At 42.3% G+C, this 21,957-nt stretch overlaps 1 protein-coding gene across 10 annotated transcripts in view; it reads right to left on the bottom strand.

Moving 5' to 3' along the window:
• Ppp2r5c (protein phosphatase 2 regulatory subunit B'gamma) overlaps positions 1 to 21,957 on the bottom strand; it is a 139,645-nt gene that overhangs the window by 41,323 nt on the left and 76,365 nt on the right. For all 10 annotated transcript variants that reach the window (XR_007346023.1, XM_015495778.2, XM_015495771.2 and 7 more), the window contains one exon: positions 19,632 to 19,831. Coding sequence is in view for 9 of the 10 variants with exons in the window: in XM_048799349.1 (XP_048655306.1) it covers positions 19,632 to 19,831 (200 nt within the window). In the remaining variant the exon portion in view is untranslated. The remainder of the gene's footprint in view (positions 1 to 19,631; positions 19,832 to 21,957) is intronic.

Genomic DNA, 21,957 nt, shown 5'->3' with positions numbered 1-21,957 from the left:
TGGTTGTTCAAAACATTACAAAGCTCATGACATATCATCTTTCATACATTTGATTCAAGTGAGTTATGAACTCCCATTTTTACCCCAGATACAAATTGCGGAATCACATCAGTTACACATTCACATTTTTACATAATGCCATATTCGTGACTGTTGTATTCTGCTGCCTTTCCTATCCCCTACTATCCCCCCTCCCCTCCCCTCCCATCTTCCCTCTCTACCTCATCTGTTGGAGGGTCATCTCTATTCAAAGTTCACTGATCATAGATGCGAACCACATTTACAAACACAGAGGTGTATAAGAGACAGCAGTTCTACTGTGTATTAATGGTGAGGCTTTTAGCACTTAATCACTTTATTTATTTATTTGAGAGAGAGAGAGAGAGAGAGAGAGAATGAATTTTTTAATATATGTATTTTTTAGTTTTCGGTGGACACATCTTTTATTTTATTTTTATGTGGTGCTGAGGATTGAACCTAGCGCCCCGCACCTATCAGGTAAGCGCGATACTGCTTGAGCCACATCCCCAGCCCAACATTAGCTTTTTAAATACAAAACCGTGGCAGAGCATGGTGGTACACACACTTGTGACACCAGCAGCTTGGGAAGCTGAGGCAGGAGGATCAAAGCCAGCCTCAGCAACTTAGCGAGGACCTAAGCAACTCAGCGAGACCTGTCTCTAAAAACACAAAAAAGGGCTGAGGATGTGGCTCAGTGGCTAAGAACCCCTAGGTTCAATCTCAGGTACCATAACCAACCAACCAACCAAACTACAAGAAAAAAATAAAAAACCCTAAATAACAACAAGAAAAACTCACAAAGCTGTCATTTGTTAGAAAACATCACAGCTGGATGGTCCACAACCAGCTGCAAAAACCAAAGCACAAAGCTGACAGTAGAACTCTCTTCTATCAAAGCAATGAGGAAGTGTACCAGATAGGAAGACCGCACCCCCTCCCTCCCAACCAATACTCTCAATGCCTAGGAGATAACTTCCCAAGTCAGAGGGCCTCAGTGGAGTGAGTAGAGCCTCTGATAAGAGCCTCAGGAAGACCTGAGGAAAGGGAGAAGCTGCCATCCACAACAGCGGGCTCATACAGCAATTCACAAGAGGAATGCAAAGTGGTGGTGGTTGTTTTTTTTTTTTGTGGGGATTGAGCAACATCCCATCCCTTTTCACTTTTTATTCTGAGGCAGGGGCTTACTAAGCTGCCCATGCTGGCATGGCACATGCGATCCTCCTGCCTGCCTCACCCTCCAGAGTAGCTAGAATCATAGGTGCGCACCACAGTACCCTGGTTGAACGCAACCTTTAAACAAGTTTAGCTGAAGTTTTTATGAACTCAAGGAAGTTAAACGGCCCCTTTCCTCACCAGTCTAGTGATTTCTAGTTGGCTGCCACGGTGCCAGAACTTGGAAATGAAAGCCCAAGTCACACACTGCTCAGACTCAAGCGTTGGCACCTAGGAGGTCCTCAAGTACTTTCTGAGAGCAACTGGATCCTCTGGGACAAGCACACATCAGTCATCTTTGAACTGTGACACCCAGTAACACCTGAGAACTGTGAAATTGCCAGATCAGACAGCTCTCGACTGTATCGTGATGACAGTCCCATGTGGGTCCTTGACTGCATGCTCTCCTACTCAGGCGCTTGTTTTCTCCTGACACTTTTCTCAAATGTAACCAGAGAACAGGGGGTTCTGGGGTGTCCTCTTCCTGCCCCACCGGCGACAGCACAGGTACTCAGCACATTCTCCAGGAGAACAAAAACAGTCCTGTTGCCACTTTCTCTATGGCCACAGCTGCTTTAAAAGAATGCAATCTTCCCTCTAAAACAGATGCCAGAATATACTATTTAAGGAAAGAAAGCTATATTTAAAACTCTTATTTTGAATAGCTTGCTATTTTCATCATCTACTCAAATATAGGTTGAATATACTTTATCTGAAATGCTGGGGATCAGAAGAGTTTTGGATTTTTTTGGATTCTGAAATATTTACATAATGAGATATCTTAGGGATGAGATCCAAGTATACACAGGAAATTTAGTTTTCATATGCACCTTACATATATATATAGCCTGAAGGTAAATCTAAAAATCCTTTTTCACTTAATTATTTTTTGTACTTTAGCTTTTTTTTTGAAGCCTGACAATAATTTTATACAATATTTTTAGATGCCTGCATTTTGACTCTGACCACTCACATAAAGGTGGATGTGCAATTTTCCACTTGTCATGCTGATGCTCAAAATGTTAGAGATTTTGGAATATTTTAGATTTCAGTTTTCAGACTAGATGCTCCAACTATATGTTCTTAAATAAAATGTGAAAGCATGGAAACAAAAACCTACAGAATCTTTGTACAATACTAATAAAGGACATTTAACTACAACTATTGAAACAATGAATAAGTTTTTAAAAATATCTTTTAAATTTTTAGATGAACACAATACCTTCATTTTATTTATGTGGTGCTGTGGATCGAACCCCAGTGCCCCACTCATGGAAGGCAAACACCCTACCACTGAGCCACAGCTCCAGCCCAACAATGAATAATTTTTATAAGTATTTTATAACTGAATGTACAAGACCTTACTTCAGATACGCATGAAAATATGATAGCCACAATTATGTGTATGAATGTAGTTTATTTTATTTTTTTGAGTTAGGGTTCTCATTATGTTGTCTAGACCGATCTCAAACTTGTGTACTCAAGTGATCCTCCTGGTAGCTGGGCTGCAGGCTTTTACCACCCACCTGACTTGAGTTTGTTTGTGTTTGCTGTAGTGGAGACAGAAACCAGGACCATGAGCATGTCAGGCAAGATCTCTACCACTGAGCTCCATCTCCAGCCCTTTTTATTTTACTTTGGGATAGGGTCTTGCTATGATGTCTGGCCTGGAACTTGTAATTCTCCTGCTGCAGCCTCCCAAGTAGCTGGGATCACAGGCGTGCATCAGTGTGCCCAGCTTTGGCTTGAGTTTACTTAAAATCTGCCCTCCCCTTTTCCATTGGTGCATTATGGTTGTACATACTGATGGGATTTATTGTTACATATACGTTCATGCACACTATATGTAATATAACAATATAATTTGCCTGATATCACTCCCCGCTCCCTCCCCACCTTCCACCCCTTGTTCCCTTCCCTTTACTGCTCTCTCCTTGATTTTCATGAGATCCACCCCCATCTTTCTCTTCCTTTTTCCTTGCTAGCTTCTGCCTATGACAGAAAACATATGACCCTGACCTTCTGAGTCTTATTTTGCTTGACATTATGATATCCGGTTTCATCCATTTTCCTGTAAATGCCATAATTTCATTTTTCTTTATGGTTGAATAAAATTCCATTGTGTATATACACCACATTTTCTTTATTCATTCATCTGTTGATGGATACCTAGGCTGGTTCCCTAGTTTGGCTACTGTGAATTGTGCTGCTATAAACATGGGTATGCATGTGAGGCATCCCCCAAAAGCTCATGTGTGAGACAATGCAAGAAGGTTCATAAAAAATGATCGGGTCACAAGGGCCTAAATCCAATCAGTGAATTAATCACCTGATGAGATTAACTGAGTAGTAACTGAAGGTCAGTGGGGTGTGGCAGGAGGAGGTGGGGCATGGGGGCATGGCTTCCGGGTGTATAGTTGTATTTGGCAAGTGCAGTTTCTTTTTCTGCTTCCTGATCATCATGTGAACTACTTCCCTCTGCCACACTTGGCCACCATGATGTTCTGCCTCACTTTCTATGGACTAAGACCTCTGAAACTGTGGGCCCTCAATAAACTTTTCCTTCTCTACAATTGTTCTGGTCAGGGCTTTTAGTCACAGTGGTGAAAAGCTGACAAAACACTGTAATATGATGACTTTACTCCTTTAGGATAAATACCAAGGGGTGGTAGAGCTGGTTGTATGGTGGTTCCATGCCTAGCCTTTTGAGGAACCGTCAAACTGGTTTCCATAATGGTTATACTAATTTACAGTCCCAAGAACAGTGTATAAAGTGGTCCTTTTTCCCTACATCCTCTCCAGCATTTATTGTTATCTGTATTCTTGATGACTGCCATTCTGACTGGTCTGAGATGAAATCTCAATGTAGTTTTTTTTTTTTTTTTTTTGGGTACAGGGATTGAATCCAGGGGAACTTAACCACTGAGCCACATCTCCAGCCCTCCTTTATATTTTACTGAGATGTGGTCTTGCAAAGTTGCTTAGGGTCTTGTTAAGTTGTTGAGGCTGAATTTGAACTTGCAATCCTCCTGCCTTAGCCCCCTGAGCTGCTGGGATTACAGGTGTGTACCACTGTGCCCAGCTTCAGTGTAGTTTTGATATGCATTTACCTAATTGCTAATGATGTTAAACATTTTTTTCATATATTTGTTGGCCATTTACTTTAAAATTTTTGTTTTTCAAGTTTAAGAACAGAAAATCTATACATGATAAGTAATAATTCTTAATATTTGTAATCCAGTTTAATTACTGTCATTTAAGAATATCAATGGCTTTGGAAGTTTATTGTAACTTAACTGTGGGAGAAAGGTTAGTTTTATATAAATTCTAAATAACGCATCCCAACATTTTTTAATGACCAATTTCCAAAAATGTTGGAAGAACTGTATAGTGAATGGCTGCCACCTAGATTTTGCCATCAACATTCTAATAATTTGCTTTATCATAAAATAAGTTTTAAAAATAAAATGTGAGGAGGTTTAGAATACTTTAGAACTTTTAGTCACAGAGGTGAAAAATCTGAAAAAAACACTGTAATATGATGACTTTAATCCTTTAGGATAAATACCAAGGGGTGGTAGAGCTGGGTTGTACGGTGGTTCCATGCCTAGCGTTTTGAGGAACCTTTTGAGAAACTACTGGTTTCCATAGTGGTGGTACTAATCTACAGTCCCAAGAACAGTGTAAAAAGTGGTCCTTTTTCTCCACATCCTCTCTAGCATTTATTGTTATCTGTATTCTTGATGACTGCCATTCTGACTGGTCTGAGATGAAATCTCAGTGTAGGCTTTTTTTTTGGGGGGGGGGGTACAGGGATTGAATCCAGAGGAATATAGTCTTCTCCCACATGCTATAAGTAAAGTGATTTGGGACATTGAGAACTACAGGGCTTGTCACTTCTCAGTCACATGTGTAGAGCCAACCAACTTCACACTACATCCCCTGACCCCCAAACCCAGAATTCTAGTTGATGCACATAGCTGGATCAATATATTTTAAAAAGAGAGATGAAGTAGTCTGTGATTTTTATTTTATTTTTAATTTTTTTGGTAGTATACAGGGATTGAACCCAGGGCCCTGTGCATGTTAGGCAACTTTCTACCACTGAGCTACATCCTCACTACATTTTTTACAATTATTGCTGGATCATCTGTGTGGACAGAACTGTTTACTGAGAATATGTTAAAAATGAAGCAGAGACTTACGCTTCTAGCAAGATGGAGTAACTGGGATGGGGTTTATTCTACTCCCTGCAGTGACCAAGAAACTAGGCAAAATTACATGGAATAGTTTTGCAGACAATGAATTTCAGGTAATGAAGGTTAGCGATCCCTGAGAAACAGCAAGCCCTACAATCACCTCAGCTACAGTCCTGACAGATCTGCAGGCTGCAGGGCCTGGAGACAGAACCCAGGTGGAGACAGCAGCCAGGGGCTAAGATTCACAAGGTAGGGTTTCACACAGGAGACACTGACCCAGAGGTCTGCGGGGTCCCCTGTCAAACAGCAGAAGGCCAATCCACAAATGTGTATGAGAAACTACCAGAGTTGGGGGAAAAACCACCCAAAGGCTTAGTGAGAACCCAGAACAGCCTGGACCTCCATATCCATGTTTCAAATCCTTGGATTAAACCAACCAAGGTTGAAAAATGTTTTGTTTGTACGGAACATGCCTCTGAGAGGGGTCCTGAAGCCAGCCCCCACAGAAACCGAGGGATGATTATACCAGCCCAGCACTGGGAATAGTCCCTTCTCCCACCAAGCAGACTGGAGAAACTCATAATTCATGGAACCTCGGATTCATCATCAGAAAGCTCTTGTCTCAGTAGCAAGCAATGAGCCCTCAAATCAATATGGCTCGAATCTTACCTAACACAAGAACAAAAAGAAGTGCCTTAATTACACTCACAAACAAGTCTCAAGAACATTAACAGAAATACCTAAGTGTGCATGCAGCACTCAACAAGGCAAAATTCACAACGTCAGACATCTCATGACCACACATACAGGAGGATTGAGAGTTCAAAGCCAGCCTCAGCAATGGTGAGGCACTAAGCAACTCAGTGACATCCTGTCTCTAAATGAAATACAAAATAGGGCTGGGGGTGTGGCTCAGTGGTTGAGTGCTTCTCAGTTCAATCCCCGGTTAGCCCCACCCACACACAAAAAGGCCAAAGAAGCAGGAAGATATGCTTTACAATAACCAGAAAAAACCAGTCACTTGAGCTCAATTAGAACTGCCATGGGTATCAGAATTAGCAGTGAGGATATTAATTCTATGTATTGAAAAACTTATGTGTAGATGTGGAAGATGTAAGAACAGACACATCAAACTATTCGATACGCGTGAGACATGTGAGATGAGAAACGTGGTAGATGGAATTAAAAACAGATGGGACACTACAGAAAAGATCAGTGAACTTGAGGACAGAAAATTATGCAAATAAAACATGGGGGATGAAACGAATCGCACAATCGGTGTGGCTCAGTGGCAGAGAGTGCCAGCACGCACAGGCTCTGGGTCTACCCCCCAGCACTGTGAAGAGAAAAGAAACAGCACCAGCGAGCTGTGGGATGACTAAGAACCCTCACACACGCATCACTGAGGTCCCTAAAGTGGTTCTGATAAAGGGCAGGGGATAGAATTTTTTTGTATATGTGGTTCGAGTAATTGAACCAGGGCCTCTCTACCACCAAGCTACGCCTCCAGCCCTTTTTATATTATTTTGAGACAAGGTCTCACTAAGTTGCCCAGGCTGGTCTTGAACTTGTGATTCTCTTGCCTCCGCCTCTTGAATCACTGGATTACAGGCATGTGCCACCACGCCCAGCAGAAAAATGTTTTTGAAAAGATAATAGCAAGGGGGGAAAAAGAATAAAGAAAAAAAAGTTAATGGCCAGTTTTTCAAATTTGATGAAAACTACAGATAAACTCTAGACACAAGATAAAGGGAACCATGCCACAGCACATCACCATCAAATGGTTTGAAAAGAGCAATGAATGAGAAAATCTTGCAAGTAGCAAAAGGGGGAAATATTTTATATCCAGAGGAACAATGTAATGACCACAGATTTCTCATCACAAACAATGCAAACAAGACAGCCAGATGAGCACTGAAGTCCAAGAAAGACCTTCAGACACATTTAAGTTGAAACAGTCCATATCACCATCAGGAGACCCACACTACAGAAACGTGCAAGGAAGCCCCTTAGCCAGGACACCAAGAGCAGATGGGCCTCTGGACCTGGACTTCCACAGTGGAATGGAGATCACTGGAAACTGGAAAATGTCTGCAAAAGATGTTACAAATTATAAAATCTCTTTAAAAGACAACCACTTAGAACAAAACTAATAATGGATCATGGGGTTTGCAACATGAAGTAAAATGTGTGGCAACAGCAGCAGAAAGACTGGGAGGGAAGAAACAGGACCACTGTTGAGGTTTTTCTTACACTCCACATGGCACTGTAACCTAAGGCAGACTGTGATATTATTAAAGATGGATTCTAGAAAAGCTAAATAAACACTTAAGACCAAGAATATAAGCAAAAATAAATGTTGGCGAGAATGTGGGGAAACAAGTACACTCATACATTGCTGATGAAACTGCAAATTGGTGGAACCACTATGGAAATCAGTATGGAGATTCCTCAGAACACTTGGAATGGAACCCTCATTTGACCCAGTTATCCCACTCCTAGGTTTATACTTAATGGACTTAAAATTGGCACACTATAGTATTGTAGCCACATTGAGGTTTACAGCAGCTCAACTTACAATAGCTAAACTGTGAAACCAACCTAGGTGCCCTTCAATAAATGAATGGATAAAGAAAATGAAGTTCATTTAAACAATGGAATATTACTCAGCCTTAAAGAAGAATGAAATGATGGCATTTGCTGGTAAATGCAAGGAGCTGGAGAATATTGTGCTAAGTGAAATAAGCCAATCCCCCAATACCAAAGGCCAAATGTTTTCTCTGACATGCAGATGCTAATTCACAAAAAGGCAGGGGGACAGGGAAGAACAGAGTTACTTTGGATTAGGCAGAGCAGAGTGAAGGGAGGGGAGGGTTGGAGGATAGGAAGGATAGAAGAATGAAACTGACATTATTACCCTATGTGATATATGACTATATGACTGGTGTGATTCTACACCAGGTACAACCAGAAGGATGAGAAGTTACACTCTATCTATGTAGGATGTGTCAAAGTGCATTCTACTGTCATGGATAACTAATCAGAATAACAAAATCAAATGACAGAGTTGAAGTTAAAAAGCTGACAGAGGAGGGGCTGGGGTTGTGGCTCAGTGGCAGAGCGCTTGCCGAGTTTAGGTGAGGCCCTGGGTTTGACCCTCAGCACCACATTAAAAAAATAAATTAATTAATTAACAATATTGTATCCAACTACAACTAAAAAATAAATATTAAAAAAAAAAAAAAAAGCTGAGAGGAGATAGAATGCAGTCATAAGCAGCACAGAACTGACCCAAAAGAAAGCAGAAAAAAAGGAAAGTGGAATGGAGGAGAGATGGGACAAACAGGAAAAAAACAGCACAGTGGTAGGTTTTTTTTTTTTGTTTGTTTGTTTTTTAATATTGTCTGAGGATTGAACCTAGGGCCTTATGCATGCTTACCACATGCTTTGCTCTGAGCTACATCTGAGCCCAGATAGTAAATTTAAGCCCAGTATATCAATAATCACATTAAAAGTAAGTTATCTGAACACTCCAATCAAAAGGCAGAGATTATCTGATTGAATAAAAAAGCAAAAACCAACTATATACCATCCACAACAAGCCACTCTGAGCACAAAGATACAAATTGACCAAAAGGAAAAGAGGGTGGAGGGTCTGTATGAGTAGCTCCCAGGGCACATGATACAACAGGGGTGGTGGTAAGGGAGCAACCTACAAGAAAACACACACTACAAGGTATGCACCAAACCACAGGAAGCAAGACGCGACAGGACTGCAGGACAGAAAAGGACAAGACTTACGAATAGAAAACAAAGAAACAGAGGCTGGGCTGTAGCTCAGTTGGTAGAGCACTTGTCTAGCAGGCACCAGGCCATGGGTTTGGTTCCCAGGGCCACCAACCAACCAACCAATAAAGAACATCCCTATTTACAATAGCACCAAAAAATGAAATGCTGATTGAGGAGCCTAAGAAACAGGAAAAGAATTTGTAAGCTGAGAGACACAAAATGAAGAAGACCAAAATGGGAGACACTTATGCTCTTGCTTTCAAGGCTCATACTGTTAAGATGCCAATTCCCTCCATATCCACACAGTCAAAGAGATTCCAACTAAACCCTGAAAGGGCATCTGGTAGATGAAGACTTTTAATGTTTTCTCCCCCTAACCAGACAGGGCCTCGCTAAGTTCCTGAGGCTACCATTGAATTTGCAATCCTCCTGCCTCTGCCTCCAGAGTAGCTGGAGTTACAGGAATGCACCATCATTCTTGGCTGACAAACTGATTTTAAAACACAAATGGAAAATAACTAGAATAGCCAAAATACTTGAGGAAAAAAACAAAGAGGATTAACACAACCTGATCTCAAGATTTACTACAAAGTGACAATACTGAAGAGAGCAGGTACTGGTGAACAGGGAGATCCACAGACAAAATGAACAGAAGGTAGCGGAGTGCAAAAAGTCTCACTGATAGGGTCGGTTGATTTTGAGAAAGACATAAAGGCTATTCAATGGAGATGGGTCAGTCTTTTCAACTTTTTAAAAATACCTTTATTTACTTATTTTTATGTGGTGCTCGAGATTGAACCCAGTGCCTCATATGTGCTACGCAAGTGCTCTCCCACTGAGCTACAACTCCAGCCCCTTGGTCAGTCTTTTCAACAAATGCTGTTCAACAAACAGAACACTTTAACATCCAAAGGAGGACCTTAGTCAAAATGGATCATAAGCCTACATGTAAAATGTAAAACTATGATGAAAACATAGGTGAAAGCCCTTCTGAGCTTAGGTTAGGACAGGCTCCTTAATACAACACCAAAAGCAGCTCTGGTAAAATTGTAAAGTGAATTTCATCTCAATTAAAAACCTTTGCTCTGGGGGCTGGGGTTGTGGCTCAGTGGTAGAGCACTTGCCTTGCACGTGCGAGACCCTGGGTTCGATCCTCAGTAACACATAAAAAATAAATAAGTGAAATAAAGGTATTAACCCCCCCCCCCCAAAAAAAACCCTTTGCTCTGCAAAAGATCCTTTAAAAAGTAAAAAAGAAAGCTACAGAGTGAGAAAAAATAATTGCAAATCATATATCTGCAAAGGATCTATATGCAGAGTATATAAAGAAATCTCGGGACTGGGGTTGTGGCTCAGTGGTAGAGCGCTCGCCTCGCATGTGTGAGGCCCTGGGTTCGATCCTCAGCACCACATAAAAATAAATAAATAAAGGTATTGTGTCCAACTACAACTAAAAAATAAATATTAAAAAAAAAAAGAAAAAATCTCAAAACTCAACAAAAAGAAAATAATCTAACTAAAAAAGGGCAAATAGTGTGAGGAGATTCACCAAGCAAGACGACACAGGACAAGCATGCTCAGCATGACTAGTCATTAGGGCAGCGCAAACGCAACAGGATGTGAGCAGGCTCAGCTCATGCGCTGCTGGGACAGGGGCCAAATGGCGGTTTCTGAGAAGTCAGACGTGACACTACTCTGATGATCCCATTGCTGGGTGTTTACCCAGGTTGAATGGAAACCTATGTCCAGAACGTGTACATGAATATTCACAGCAGCTTTACTGTCCCTAACTGGAAATGACCCAGATGTCCCTCAACTGGGGAATGAATAAACAAACCAGCGACCTCTATCTAATGATAATTAAAATGAATCAACTCCTGGTATGTGCGATAACATGCATGAATCTTGAGCACATCATGCTAAGCAAGAGAAAATAGACCCAAAGGCACAAATCTACTATGACATTCTGGAAAATGACAACTTGATAGCTACAGAGGACAGATTAGTGATGTCAGGGGTAAGGTTCTGACTACAAAGCAGCAGCATAATAGATCTCTATTGTGTGGTGGTTATGGGACTCCATATATTTATCAAACCTCCACAAACTAGTGACTTTTGCTGTATATAAATATAAATACAAAATTAAAAGAAGTTGCAGAAAAAAGATTCACTAGGCCAGAAGTCCCTTTGCAAAGCTTCCTGGTTCACCATGTCCTTAATGTCTGAGTGATCGCTGTGTCCCAAGACTAAAGAAATACTTAAGAACTCTGCAGCTAAAGCCAGGCTGTACTGAGACATAACTGACATACAACTAACTGCACATATTCAAGGTGCTGGGCTAGATGCTTTTAGCACATGTGTGCACCTGTGAAACCCTTTTACAATCAGATAATGAACTCACTCCCTAAGCCTCAAACTTCATAACAGACTTTTGAGAAAACAACATTTGTTCCATATGTTATAAAATAAGCATGCATTCCTTTTGTAATTAAAAACTATCAAACAAAATAAAGAAAAATCTCAAAACAGTAAGAGCATATCTCTAAAAATGGATCACTGCTATTTAAAGTAAAAAAAAATATTCTCTGAATTTCAGAAAGTATATTTTTTAAATGTACCTTTGGCTCAGCATTGACGTCTGCTCTTCTTTAACCCATGCTATTTTAACTTTGGCAAAACAAAAAATGACCAAGCAAAATGAGGAAGCTGGTCTAAACCCTCTCCTGAAGCAAGATGCACACCACTGGAAACTTCCCTGTAACTGTACACCCCTCAGCATTAGATGCTCTTTTCTCACCCATTTCCCAACTAGCATCAGCTTTATGGCAGAAAGGGGGGCTGTCCAGAACCCACTGCAAGTATCAGGTGTGAGAAAGAGGGTGAAGATGTCCAACGTGGATTCTGAAGTGAAGCACAAGCCAACCCTCCTGGGGCCCGGAATGAGCCTCCCCAAGGACCCGGCCAACACACCCTTGGAACAGCAATGGCACCCATCAGCTTCCAAGTCAGCCTCTACTCATTCACAGAGTGGAAGGACTAGAATGGAACAAGCTCATGCTCCCAGGACCTAATATGAATGCTAGCAGCACTTCCACTACACTTCATAAAAACTACCTGATTTTAATTCTTGGGTTTTGTTCAAAGAATGAAAAACATACGTTTACTGATTTTGTTTCTTTTTGGAAATGAGGTCCCTCTGTTTGCCTAGTTCTTTCTACTATGTTGCTCTGATTCATCTTGAACTTGGGATCCTCCTGCCCCAGCCTCCTGAGTAGCTGCAATTACAGGAGTGCACCACCATGCCAGGCCCCTTTGTTGATTTTTGATCATGTACTGTGGTATATGATCATTGTTAAAATTTTTAAAATATACAGTATGGTTGGAAAACTTACATGATCATACTATCGAAAAGCAGCTACAGTTTGTGTTCCTCTAAATTCATTTTTATAACCCACTTATAAAGTGCCATCAATAAATCAGTCTCTGGCGTGCATGATGCTGCTGTGCTGTGTGTAGCATTTCAAGACTTGCGTTCTCTCCCCAAATTTAATTTTACTTTTATGAATTCATTTCTATGCTACAAACATGAAATCACACTTCAGATCATGTGTTTTTAATCCTTCAATCACTATTTAAACTAACTTAACTATCTCTCTATGAGGCAGTTGCACAGCCTAACAACAACAACAAAAAAAGTAATATCAAGGAATAAGACCTACACCACTCTGAGGAGGAGGATGCATTTTGCCACCCACTGGTGAAAGTTCTGAAAAGTCTTGGAAGTCAGCTGCTTTCTGGGCCATTTCTGAGGCCACTGAAAGGAAAGGACGCTTGAGTGGCAACTTTATCTTGGGGCCATCCAGTTTTCCACACTGTCCCCTTTCCTCCTATGAGGCAGATGGTTGCCAAAACCTCTTTTTACTCCACCCATTCAAGCCTGCTTGCCCAATGCAACATCATCAGTGGCTACAGAGATGGACACACTTGCTCTGGGGACGTCTTTCTCCCCAGGTCTACCATGTGATTTGGTGGGTAACAATCAGAACCCACCTCCCCAGCTACAGTAATGGTTTAAAGATGGGCAGGAGGTACATAGGCATACCATTCCTTCCTGGAAACCACACCAAAGAGAACACAGCACACAGAGCAGGAGGCCTGGGGTATACTGTGGACCAAGTGGGAGCTATCCCTGTGTCTGAGATTCCCCTTTGAGCATGCACAGTGGTGAATGGGGTGTGCCATGATTCAAACCTGCCCTCTCTCACACCAGGTCCCACACACTTGGGTCATTGTTCCTTCTCCCTAAATAACTCAAACCAAATCTGCCACTAATCTCATTTCTACCTTAACATCTGTTTGCCTGGTTCTCTCCACCGTCATAGCCACTTGGTTCAATCCACCCCGTCCACTGAAATGTTCTCTCAGCCCCAACCCAGTTCCTTTGCATCTCTTCATACACCAGTGTGTACTTCACTGTGCTGCCAGATCATTTGGGGCAGCCCAAGGCTCCAGGCACAGCAGACTTCGGCCTCACTAAGTGCTCCATCCCCAAATCTCTCTCTTCCAATGGTCTTGGGCTTGGACGGGCTGCCCTGAGAGGCACCCTCCCCTCTTCTACACTCCAGGCTCCTTCACAGCACTCAGCCCCTGTGCCTATCTGCTTTCTGGTTTTATCCCTTAAACAAGAAAGGGCAGGCTCTGCAAAAGCCAAGACTGTTACTGAATACCTGTGTTGGAATCCAGCATTGTGCGGTACACACGTTTCCGAGTGATGTAGTGAGCGGCAGTGTTCCATCTAGCAATCCTGCACAGTCAACTGAATGGGTAATTCCAGGGAGGCCCATCTGATGTGAAGTGCCTCTAATCGTCCAACTCATACAAACATTGATCACCATTTCCCTTTCTGAACTTCAGTTATACTCACCTGTGCCTACTAAGACTAGTCTCAGTGTGCAAGTCAATTCAGAAACTCTACCAAATAAAAATGCTGAATTCAGTGGAAAAAATGCAAGTGTATATTACTTAGAAACTTTACAATCCAAAGATGGGTGTTTTTATTAAATTTCTGACATGGCTAAGATCAACCTGGAAGATGAGTGAAGACACCGAGAGCTGCAGCCCACCCAGAAGGTCTGATTCTGCAGGGCTAGGGTAGGGCCTAGGAATCCATAGACTTCAGACAAGCTTTCAGGTGGTGCTGAGGCTGCAGCCTTTGAAAAGTACTGTTTCAGAAGAGCTGCTCTTAAATTTTTTGGTCTCAGGACCCTTTTAAACTCCTAAAAATTATTGGGGACCACAAAGAATTTTTGTTTATGAGATATCTATTGATATTTACTATATTAGAAATTAAACCAGAGAAATTTAACAATAATAACTATTATATCTTTTTTTTTTTCCTTTTTTCTTTTTGGGGGTACTAGGCTTCAACTTAGGGGCACTTGATCACAGATCCTCATCCCCAGCCCTATTTTGTATTTTATTTAGAGACAGGGTCTCACTGAGTTGCTCAGCACCTCATTTTTGCTGAGGCTGGCTTTGAACTTGCAATTCTCCTGCCTCAGCCTCCTGAGCCACTGGGATAACAGATGCGCGCCACTGCGCCGGCTTTATTATGTCTTAATATACAGAACATACATTTATGAGAAATAACTATTTTTCCCAAAACACAAATGACCGTAGTGAGGAGAGTGGCGTGTTCTCCATTCCTGCCAATCTCGTCAACGTGAGATCAGGACCATTACTCGAGCTCCTGTGCTCAGAGGGCTGTTCTGACTGAAATATAGGCAGGAAACCTGGGAAGGGAGGAGCAGGTGGTAGCACTTCCAGATGACTGTGGTTTTTTGACACTACATAAGGGGAGTGTGGCGGTTTGTTACAGGGGTGCTGCTACATGGATGGCGAATCTCAAGAGGGGGCCTCTTCTCTCCTACATGCAAGCCCAGTGATGGACGTTGCCCTCTCCATGGCTCTCTTGCCCATGAATGATTGTATAATGTCATTTATTGGTCATCTGGAAAATACTGGTTCACTGAGTTACAAAGACTTTCTAAGTGGTGACTCATTTCGTGGTATCTATTAAAAAAATCCCATTCATTTGCATCACCAGGGAGCCCGAAGTTCCCTTAAAAGCTCAAATTTTATCATTGACAACACAGTTATTTTCCTTCAAGTGACATTCTCATTTAGTTTATGTTTTGAGAAAATGCCTGTTAAATATTTAAGTCTGAATAACTCATTTGTCTATTAGTCATTTTCCAGGCAAAAATGGTGTTCCCTGCACATGTGGCAGTTCCACTCAGGACACCACGGCACAGGTGCCTCCCTACCCTCCCAACTCCACTAAGCCTTGTAGCCCCAGTACTTACGCAAACCCCACAGCTCAGCAGACGGGGACTAAAATGCTAGGATGTAATATATTTAATATCGGCCTGCTTTAGCCAGGCCATCAAGTGAAACTGAGTAAGTGGCTGTTAATATGCTAGGTCACCTTAGTGCCACTGCCTGGCTTCTTGCTAAGGTGCCAGAAGCTGTACCTACTCTCACTTCTGGACCATCGATGCAAATGTCAATAAAGTGAAACAAGTCTTAGCGTTATTATGGAAATAATTTCGACTCCACAGACCCTCTGCAAGGGTCCACAGGCCAGGAACCTCTGATCCACTGATTCGAACAGAGAGGTTCCAGAGCTCTGAATCTGGGATCTACTGCAGGCTGTAAGGAACCAAAATGCTCTGAAATCATAGGTAAAAACTGGCACATAGATCCATTTTTCAGATTTTGAAAGGGTCCAACCCTAGAATTTAACTCCTTAAACATTATTATCAAAGCAGTTTTACTTTTATTGCTTTGAATTTCTTAAATATACTGTTACTTGTTTTTTTGACCAACATTTTGACTATCAGAAAAACGTCCAGCTTAAGAAGCAAACTAACTAGAAAATTTAATTAAAACAAAAACAAAAACAGATGGATGGTTTTTGTTTGTCACACAAAAGCCTGCACAGAAACGTCCAGAGTATCATCGTGCACAGCAGTCAACCCCGAGGTGACCCAACAGATGAGTGATAAGTAAGATGTAATGGTGTTGAATAAGGGAATATTATAGGGTAATAAAATTATTTCGTTAAAAAAAAAAAGAGAGAGAGAGAGAAATAAGCTCCTGCCACAATGGTAGCACATGGATGAGCCAAACTCCAGCTAAGTGAAAGGAACCTGTCATAAAAGACCCTGTACTGGGTAATTTCAGGCACGTGAAATGTCCTGAGTAGGCAACCCATAGAGACAGAAAGCAGACCATGGTGCTCAGGGCAGGGGCTGGGGGAAAAGGAGTGACAGCAGTAAGGACAAGAATTCCTGTAGGTGGTAGAAATGTCCTAACATTAGATGTGATGATGGCTGTACAGCCTTATATTCAAACCAAAAGCCACTGAAGTACATATTTTAAGGTGAATTAAGGTATGTGAGTAATATGTCAATAAATGTGTTAAAAAAGCAACATAGCAGTCTAGTCTAGCAGACAATATATTTAAAAGTGGCAGTGATAGGAGTTCAACATCTACAGAGCTTCCAATTCTTCAAAGTCAGTGGAAATTAACGTCTCTAAAAACACTATGACCAAAATATACACAAGCATCACAGAGACACAGACCAGCCGGCTGACTGCTGCCTAGGTGACTAGCACAGCAGGCAGAGCCTCGGGCTGCAGGGCTCCTCAGCAGAAAGGACCCTGCCAGAGTCCAGCTTCCCCTGGGCCAGGAGGACTCTGCATGCGGGTGGAGGCCCTGGGGAGGGAGGGGGCCGGACTTCTGTGGCCTCTGGTGATGGAGGGTCACACAGTACAGTCCCACCCCCACCATGTTCTCTTCCATTCCACATCTCATCAGCGCTGTCTGCAATGTGAAAGAGCAGCATCAGGTCAGACAGCCCAGCGCGTCCCTGCTCCCATTCCATCCCCAAACTGAGGACTAGGGCCAGGGAAGAGGCTGTGTTCTCTTCTGAACTTATCTCCCTGAATCAGAGCAGAAAGGAGAATGAAGTGTCCCCTGCCCCTCAGTGATTCCAGAAGATAACCGCATGGCACAGTTCTTCAGGGGACAGTGCAACAGGCCTGTAGGTATTTTCTCTCTGGACCTTCTTCCTGCCCATGTGGGCGGCGGGCAGAAGGCACACCTCCACACTGCAGTCCACCCGCCTGGCCTGGGTGACTCTCCTTGCAAAGTACCATCATCTAATACAGTATAGCACTGCTGGCTTATTTTATGCTTGACTCCACTGAAAAACGAAAGCTTCGGGAGAGCAGAAACCTGTGCCCAACTCTATTTCATCACCCAAAGAGCAATGAAATCCACTCCTCCAGGGGAGCTCAGGACAGGTCTGCAGAGGCGCTTCCGAGAGCCAGCTGCAGCACCCAAGAGCTAGCTGATGCTCAGGGCAGGGCAAATGAGGACACAGGAGGAACTCTAGCTGGGAACAATCACAGTGGGGAGCACAGGAATGGCAGTCAGGAGCATGCTTGGTTCAAGTACAGGTACTGAACCCAACCAGGAAGACCAGAGTCCCTTCAGTCTTTGCAGACTCTTCCTTCCTGGCACATCAGGGACTCCTGGTTACAGAAATCCTTAAAAATGGATCAGTCTTTCATACAGGTGGTTTATGTATCTATAAACTTAATATGTACCAAGAAATTAATTTAAAAAGGAAATAACTTGACAACTAACAATAAGCACTTCAAATGGGGAAATAGCATATTCAATGTATGAGGCAGGGACAAATGACTTTTCAATAATTCTATGAGAAAATGAAGCCTGTACTATAAAAGAAGTCCCATAAGTATTAAAAACGTGACATGGGGTTGGGGATGGCTCAGGGGAGAGGCCTGCTTAGTTCATGTGAGGCCTGAGTTTTTGTCCTTAGAACCTCAAAAAACAAAAAAAGGAAGGTGAAGTGAAGAACAAAATTATGTTAAGTTGTAGGAGAAAATATTAGAGTTTTTTCTGTACAATTCTGGGGCTGGGGTAGCCTTCCAAAGAAAGTGAGAGTTGAAAAAGACACACCATTTCCTTGGTCCACACAAGGGACATTTTAGCATTTACTTTCTGCTCAGCACACACCTGTCACTCGTCTCCAAGCAGGAGTCAGGCAGAGGGGCCACACAGCCCTGTAGCCTTGAGGCTGGCCATGCACAGCTGTGCTGGTCAGAAAAAGTAACTGAAAATAATCAAGCTGATCACATCTTTTGACAAAAGACTCAATTACAAAAAGGAACATTCCTTTCATCTTCTTTTTCCAAAGCAAAAGTACTAAAGCAAGAAATAAAAGTATTTTAGGTCAACAAGTCTAGTCCACTCTGAAATACATAGCTTTGGTGGGAAAAATCAGTAACTTAAGAGAGAGAGTTCAATGAAAACTAGGATTTAAAATTCCCTGTTAAGCAATGTTAACTTACCAATAACTGGGGGGACTAATTTCAAAGGCAGATAAAATAATAACAATGAAAAAAAATGCAACATAAAACTGGAGTTCAGCCTCAAACAACAGTTCTGTGACCATCCTGTGAAATGCTCAGGGCTGAGGTAACAATGAGTGGAGTAAGAGCCGCCACTGACCTGCAGATAGGCAGGGAGGAGGTCTGCAGAAGAGACCTGGCTGCAGGACAAGACTCTCTCAGTCACTTGGGATACTATCCTGATCTCAGGACCAACAGACGAAGGCCTTCCCAGCCAACAGGCTTGGACACAGCATGCTGACATCTGTTTGGTTCCCATCAACACTTTAACTCTGTCGCAGCATTAGAACATGGAGGGACAGTGTGCTTACTTCTAAACAACATAAGGGCTCTAGTATATTAGCGTTATATATATATTTATTTATTTGGTACCAGGGATTGAATCTAGGCACTTTACTACTGAATCACATCCCTAGCCCTTTTCAATACTTTAAGAGACAGGGTCTTGCTGAGTTGCTCAGGGCCTTGCTAAGTTGCAGAGGCTAGTTTTGAATTTGTTATCCTTATGTCTCAGCTTCCTGAGTCACTGGGATTACAGGCGTCCACCACAGCTCCCAGCACATATGTTTTTTAAAAACAAAAAATTTAAAGAGGATAAAATAATAAATATGAATAAAAGTTCTAGTATTTCTACCCAACAGGGTAATTGTGAAGACTGAACAAGTTAATAATGCAAAACACCTGCTAGAAGGCAGCTGGCCCTCTCACTGCTATCATCACAACAATCCGGCGTGCAGCACAAAGAACACTTTCATCCTTCCTGGGACAAGCACAAATCTTGGAAAAGGAGGGGGCTTTTTCTGGGTAGTGGTGTGTTGGGCTCAGATGTCCCAGCCTGTCCTGAGAACATCAGGGTCCTTCTGCAGCTCAGGGCTGGGACGCACTGGTCAGGCTGCAGTTACTTACCATATGGACTACTTCAGGGTAAATGGGCTCTGTGATCACATTCCGATTGTGGGTGATGTATTCTACCATTTCACTTAGAGCAGCTCGTTTTACTTCCTTCCACTTGAGGTCACTCAGTGGGTCGGAAACAAAGTCGAAGAGGACACAACACTGACGTAACTTCTGGGTAAAAAGCTTCTCTTGATCCGCAGGAGGAACATCTGAAAGGAAGAAGGCAAAGCACACTGATCTCGAGTGCCTAACCCAAAGGTACTACGACATGCCTAAGTGCTTGTTTCTTCTTATTTTGTATTAATAGAGGTTCAAGAAGAAGGAGAGAGGGTGGGGTGAATAGAGGTTAAACATTCCTTAAACAACCAGCTAGTCACTGCTCAGATCACAGGTTTTGTATGATAAAGTAGGATTTTTCTTTCTCTTCGGTACTAGGGATTAAATCCATGAGTGATCTACCACTAACCTGCATCCTCGCACCTTTTACAATCTTAAATTTTGAGACAGGGTCTCCCTAAGTTGTGGAGGCTGGCCTCAAACTTTAGACCCTCCTGCCTCAGCTTCCAGACTTGCTGGAATTATAGGCATTCATCACCATGTCCAGCTATTTTTTTCACATTTTTAAAAATTAAGAAAAAAAATTTTTTTGATACTAAGGATTGAAACCAGGAGTTTTTAACCATTAAGCCACATCCTTTTGAGACAGGATCTCACTAAGTTGCTTAGAGCCTTGCTAAATGGCTGAGGCTGGCCTTGAACTTGAATCCTCCTGTCTCAGTCTCCCAGTTGCTGGAATTTCAGATATGTGCCACTGTGCCTAGCTGTTTTTCACTTTTTGAAACTGTGTTGAAAGTAAGGTTCAAAATAAATTCCCTCTGAATGCATTTATTCAACAAATACTTTCTAAGTGCCAGTGATCACACGCCTGGCACTGCACTGGACTAGGAGGGAAGAACAAGAGGTAAAGGGTGAGCCTGTCTGGGCTGGGGATGGGGCTCAAGCGGTAGCGTGCTCGCCTGGCATGCGTGCGGCCCGGGTTCGATCCTCAGCACCACATACAAACAAAGATGTTGTGTCCGCCGAAAACTAAAAAATAAATATTAAAAAAATTCTCTCTCTCTCTCTCTGTCAGGGGTGTGGATCTTTAATCCATGTGACCACTGCAGAAAGCAGGTGCAGGTGAGCAGAGGACCAGAGGCAGGGGTGCTTGCTCATGTGTGTCTGCTGGTTCTGAAATTCCACAGGCAGGTCAAAGGTGGCTGTCCATTCTGGCTAACTGACAAACACTTGCATCAATCTGAAGACTGTCAAACTACTAGTAAGACAACCAATAACAGCAAGCACCTTAGTGCTCCTGAGCACATTTCATTCCTTATGCTAGAGTCGGCCCGTCACACGTGGTGACGGGGGTGTTAGTGACAGCAATATAGGAGTAGCAATGAGAACAATAACAATTATTTAGTGAGTGCTTACCTGAGCCAGAGCTTGTGCTAAAACTTTTATATATAAATACACACTTTTTGTCACTTAACCTTTACAGTAAGACAATAAAGAATGGTGTTATAACAGCATCCAAGGGCAAAAGAAGCATTTGAAGTGCAAGGCAAGTCACTAGATTTTAGTGCAATAAATGTACAGACACGATTTCAGGTCCCACACTGCAGATTTCCTTTAAGAAACTGCCCATTTATTAAGTTTTAGTATAATATCAAAGAAAATGCCATATTTTCTTAAAAGACCATTAAAACACTTCTGCTCTTCCCAACCACGTCTTCCTACACTCCACCAAAGTGACATATAGTCAAGAATGGATGCAGGGGCAGGCAGCAAAATCCAGTCATTCCCAGCAAGCCAGACAAAACAGACACTTGAAAAATAGAAAACCAATGTCACTCTTCTCACTCAAGCTGTTTTGTTTTGGAAAATATGTCCATCTTCATAAAAATATTAACTTGTTAACACGTGGTAAGCTTATTCTTTTAAATGAATTCATATTATTAAATATATATTAAAATTTTCTGTGGTTTGTTGAAAAGTAAGGTCAATATTGATATCTAATATCACATGAACAGAAGCTTTGGGATCCTGAGATCTACCGCCCTACCACATCAGGTTGAATGCCCCCCCCCCCCGCCCCCCGCCCTCAAGTTTTCCTCAGCAAATGTGCTTGTTCTCAGGCCACGGTTCCTCCCGCTTCTCTTGCCGTTTCCTGTCCTACTGATCGCCAGTTTCTGCTTAGGTATATTCTACAGGCCTTTCCTTACTTCCTAGTTACAAAGGAGATACCCTCATTGAGGATCTGCCTCCTGCAGCTTTAAACAGCAACCTTGCTTGT

The sequence above is a fragment of the Marmota marmota genome, unplaced genomic scaffold (genome assembly GCF_001458135.2).
Source record: "Marmota marmota marmota unplaced genomic scaffold, marMar, whole genome shotgun sequence".
NCBI classification, from domain to species: Eukaryota; Metazoa; Chordata; class Mammalia; order Rodentia; family Sciuridae; genus Marmota; species Marmota marmota.
This window is presented reverse-complemented; position numbering and strand designations above follow the sequence as displayed.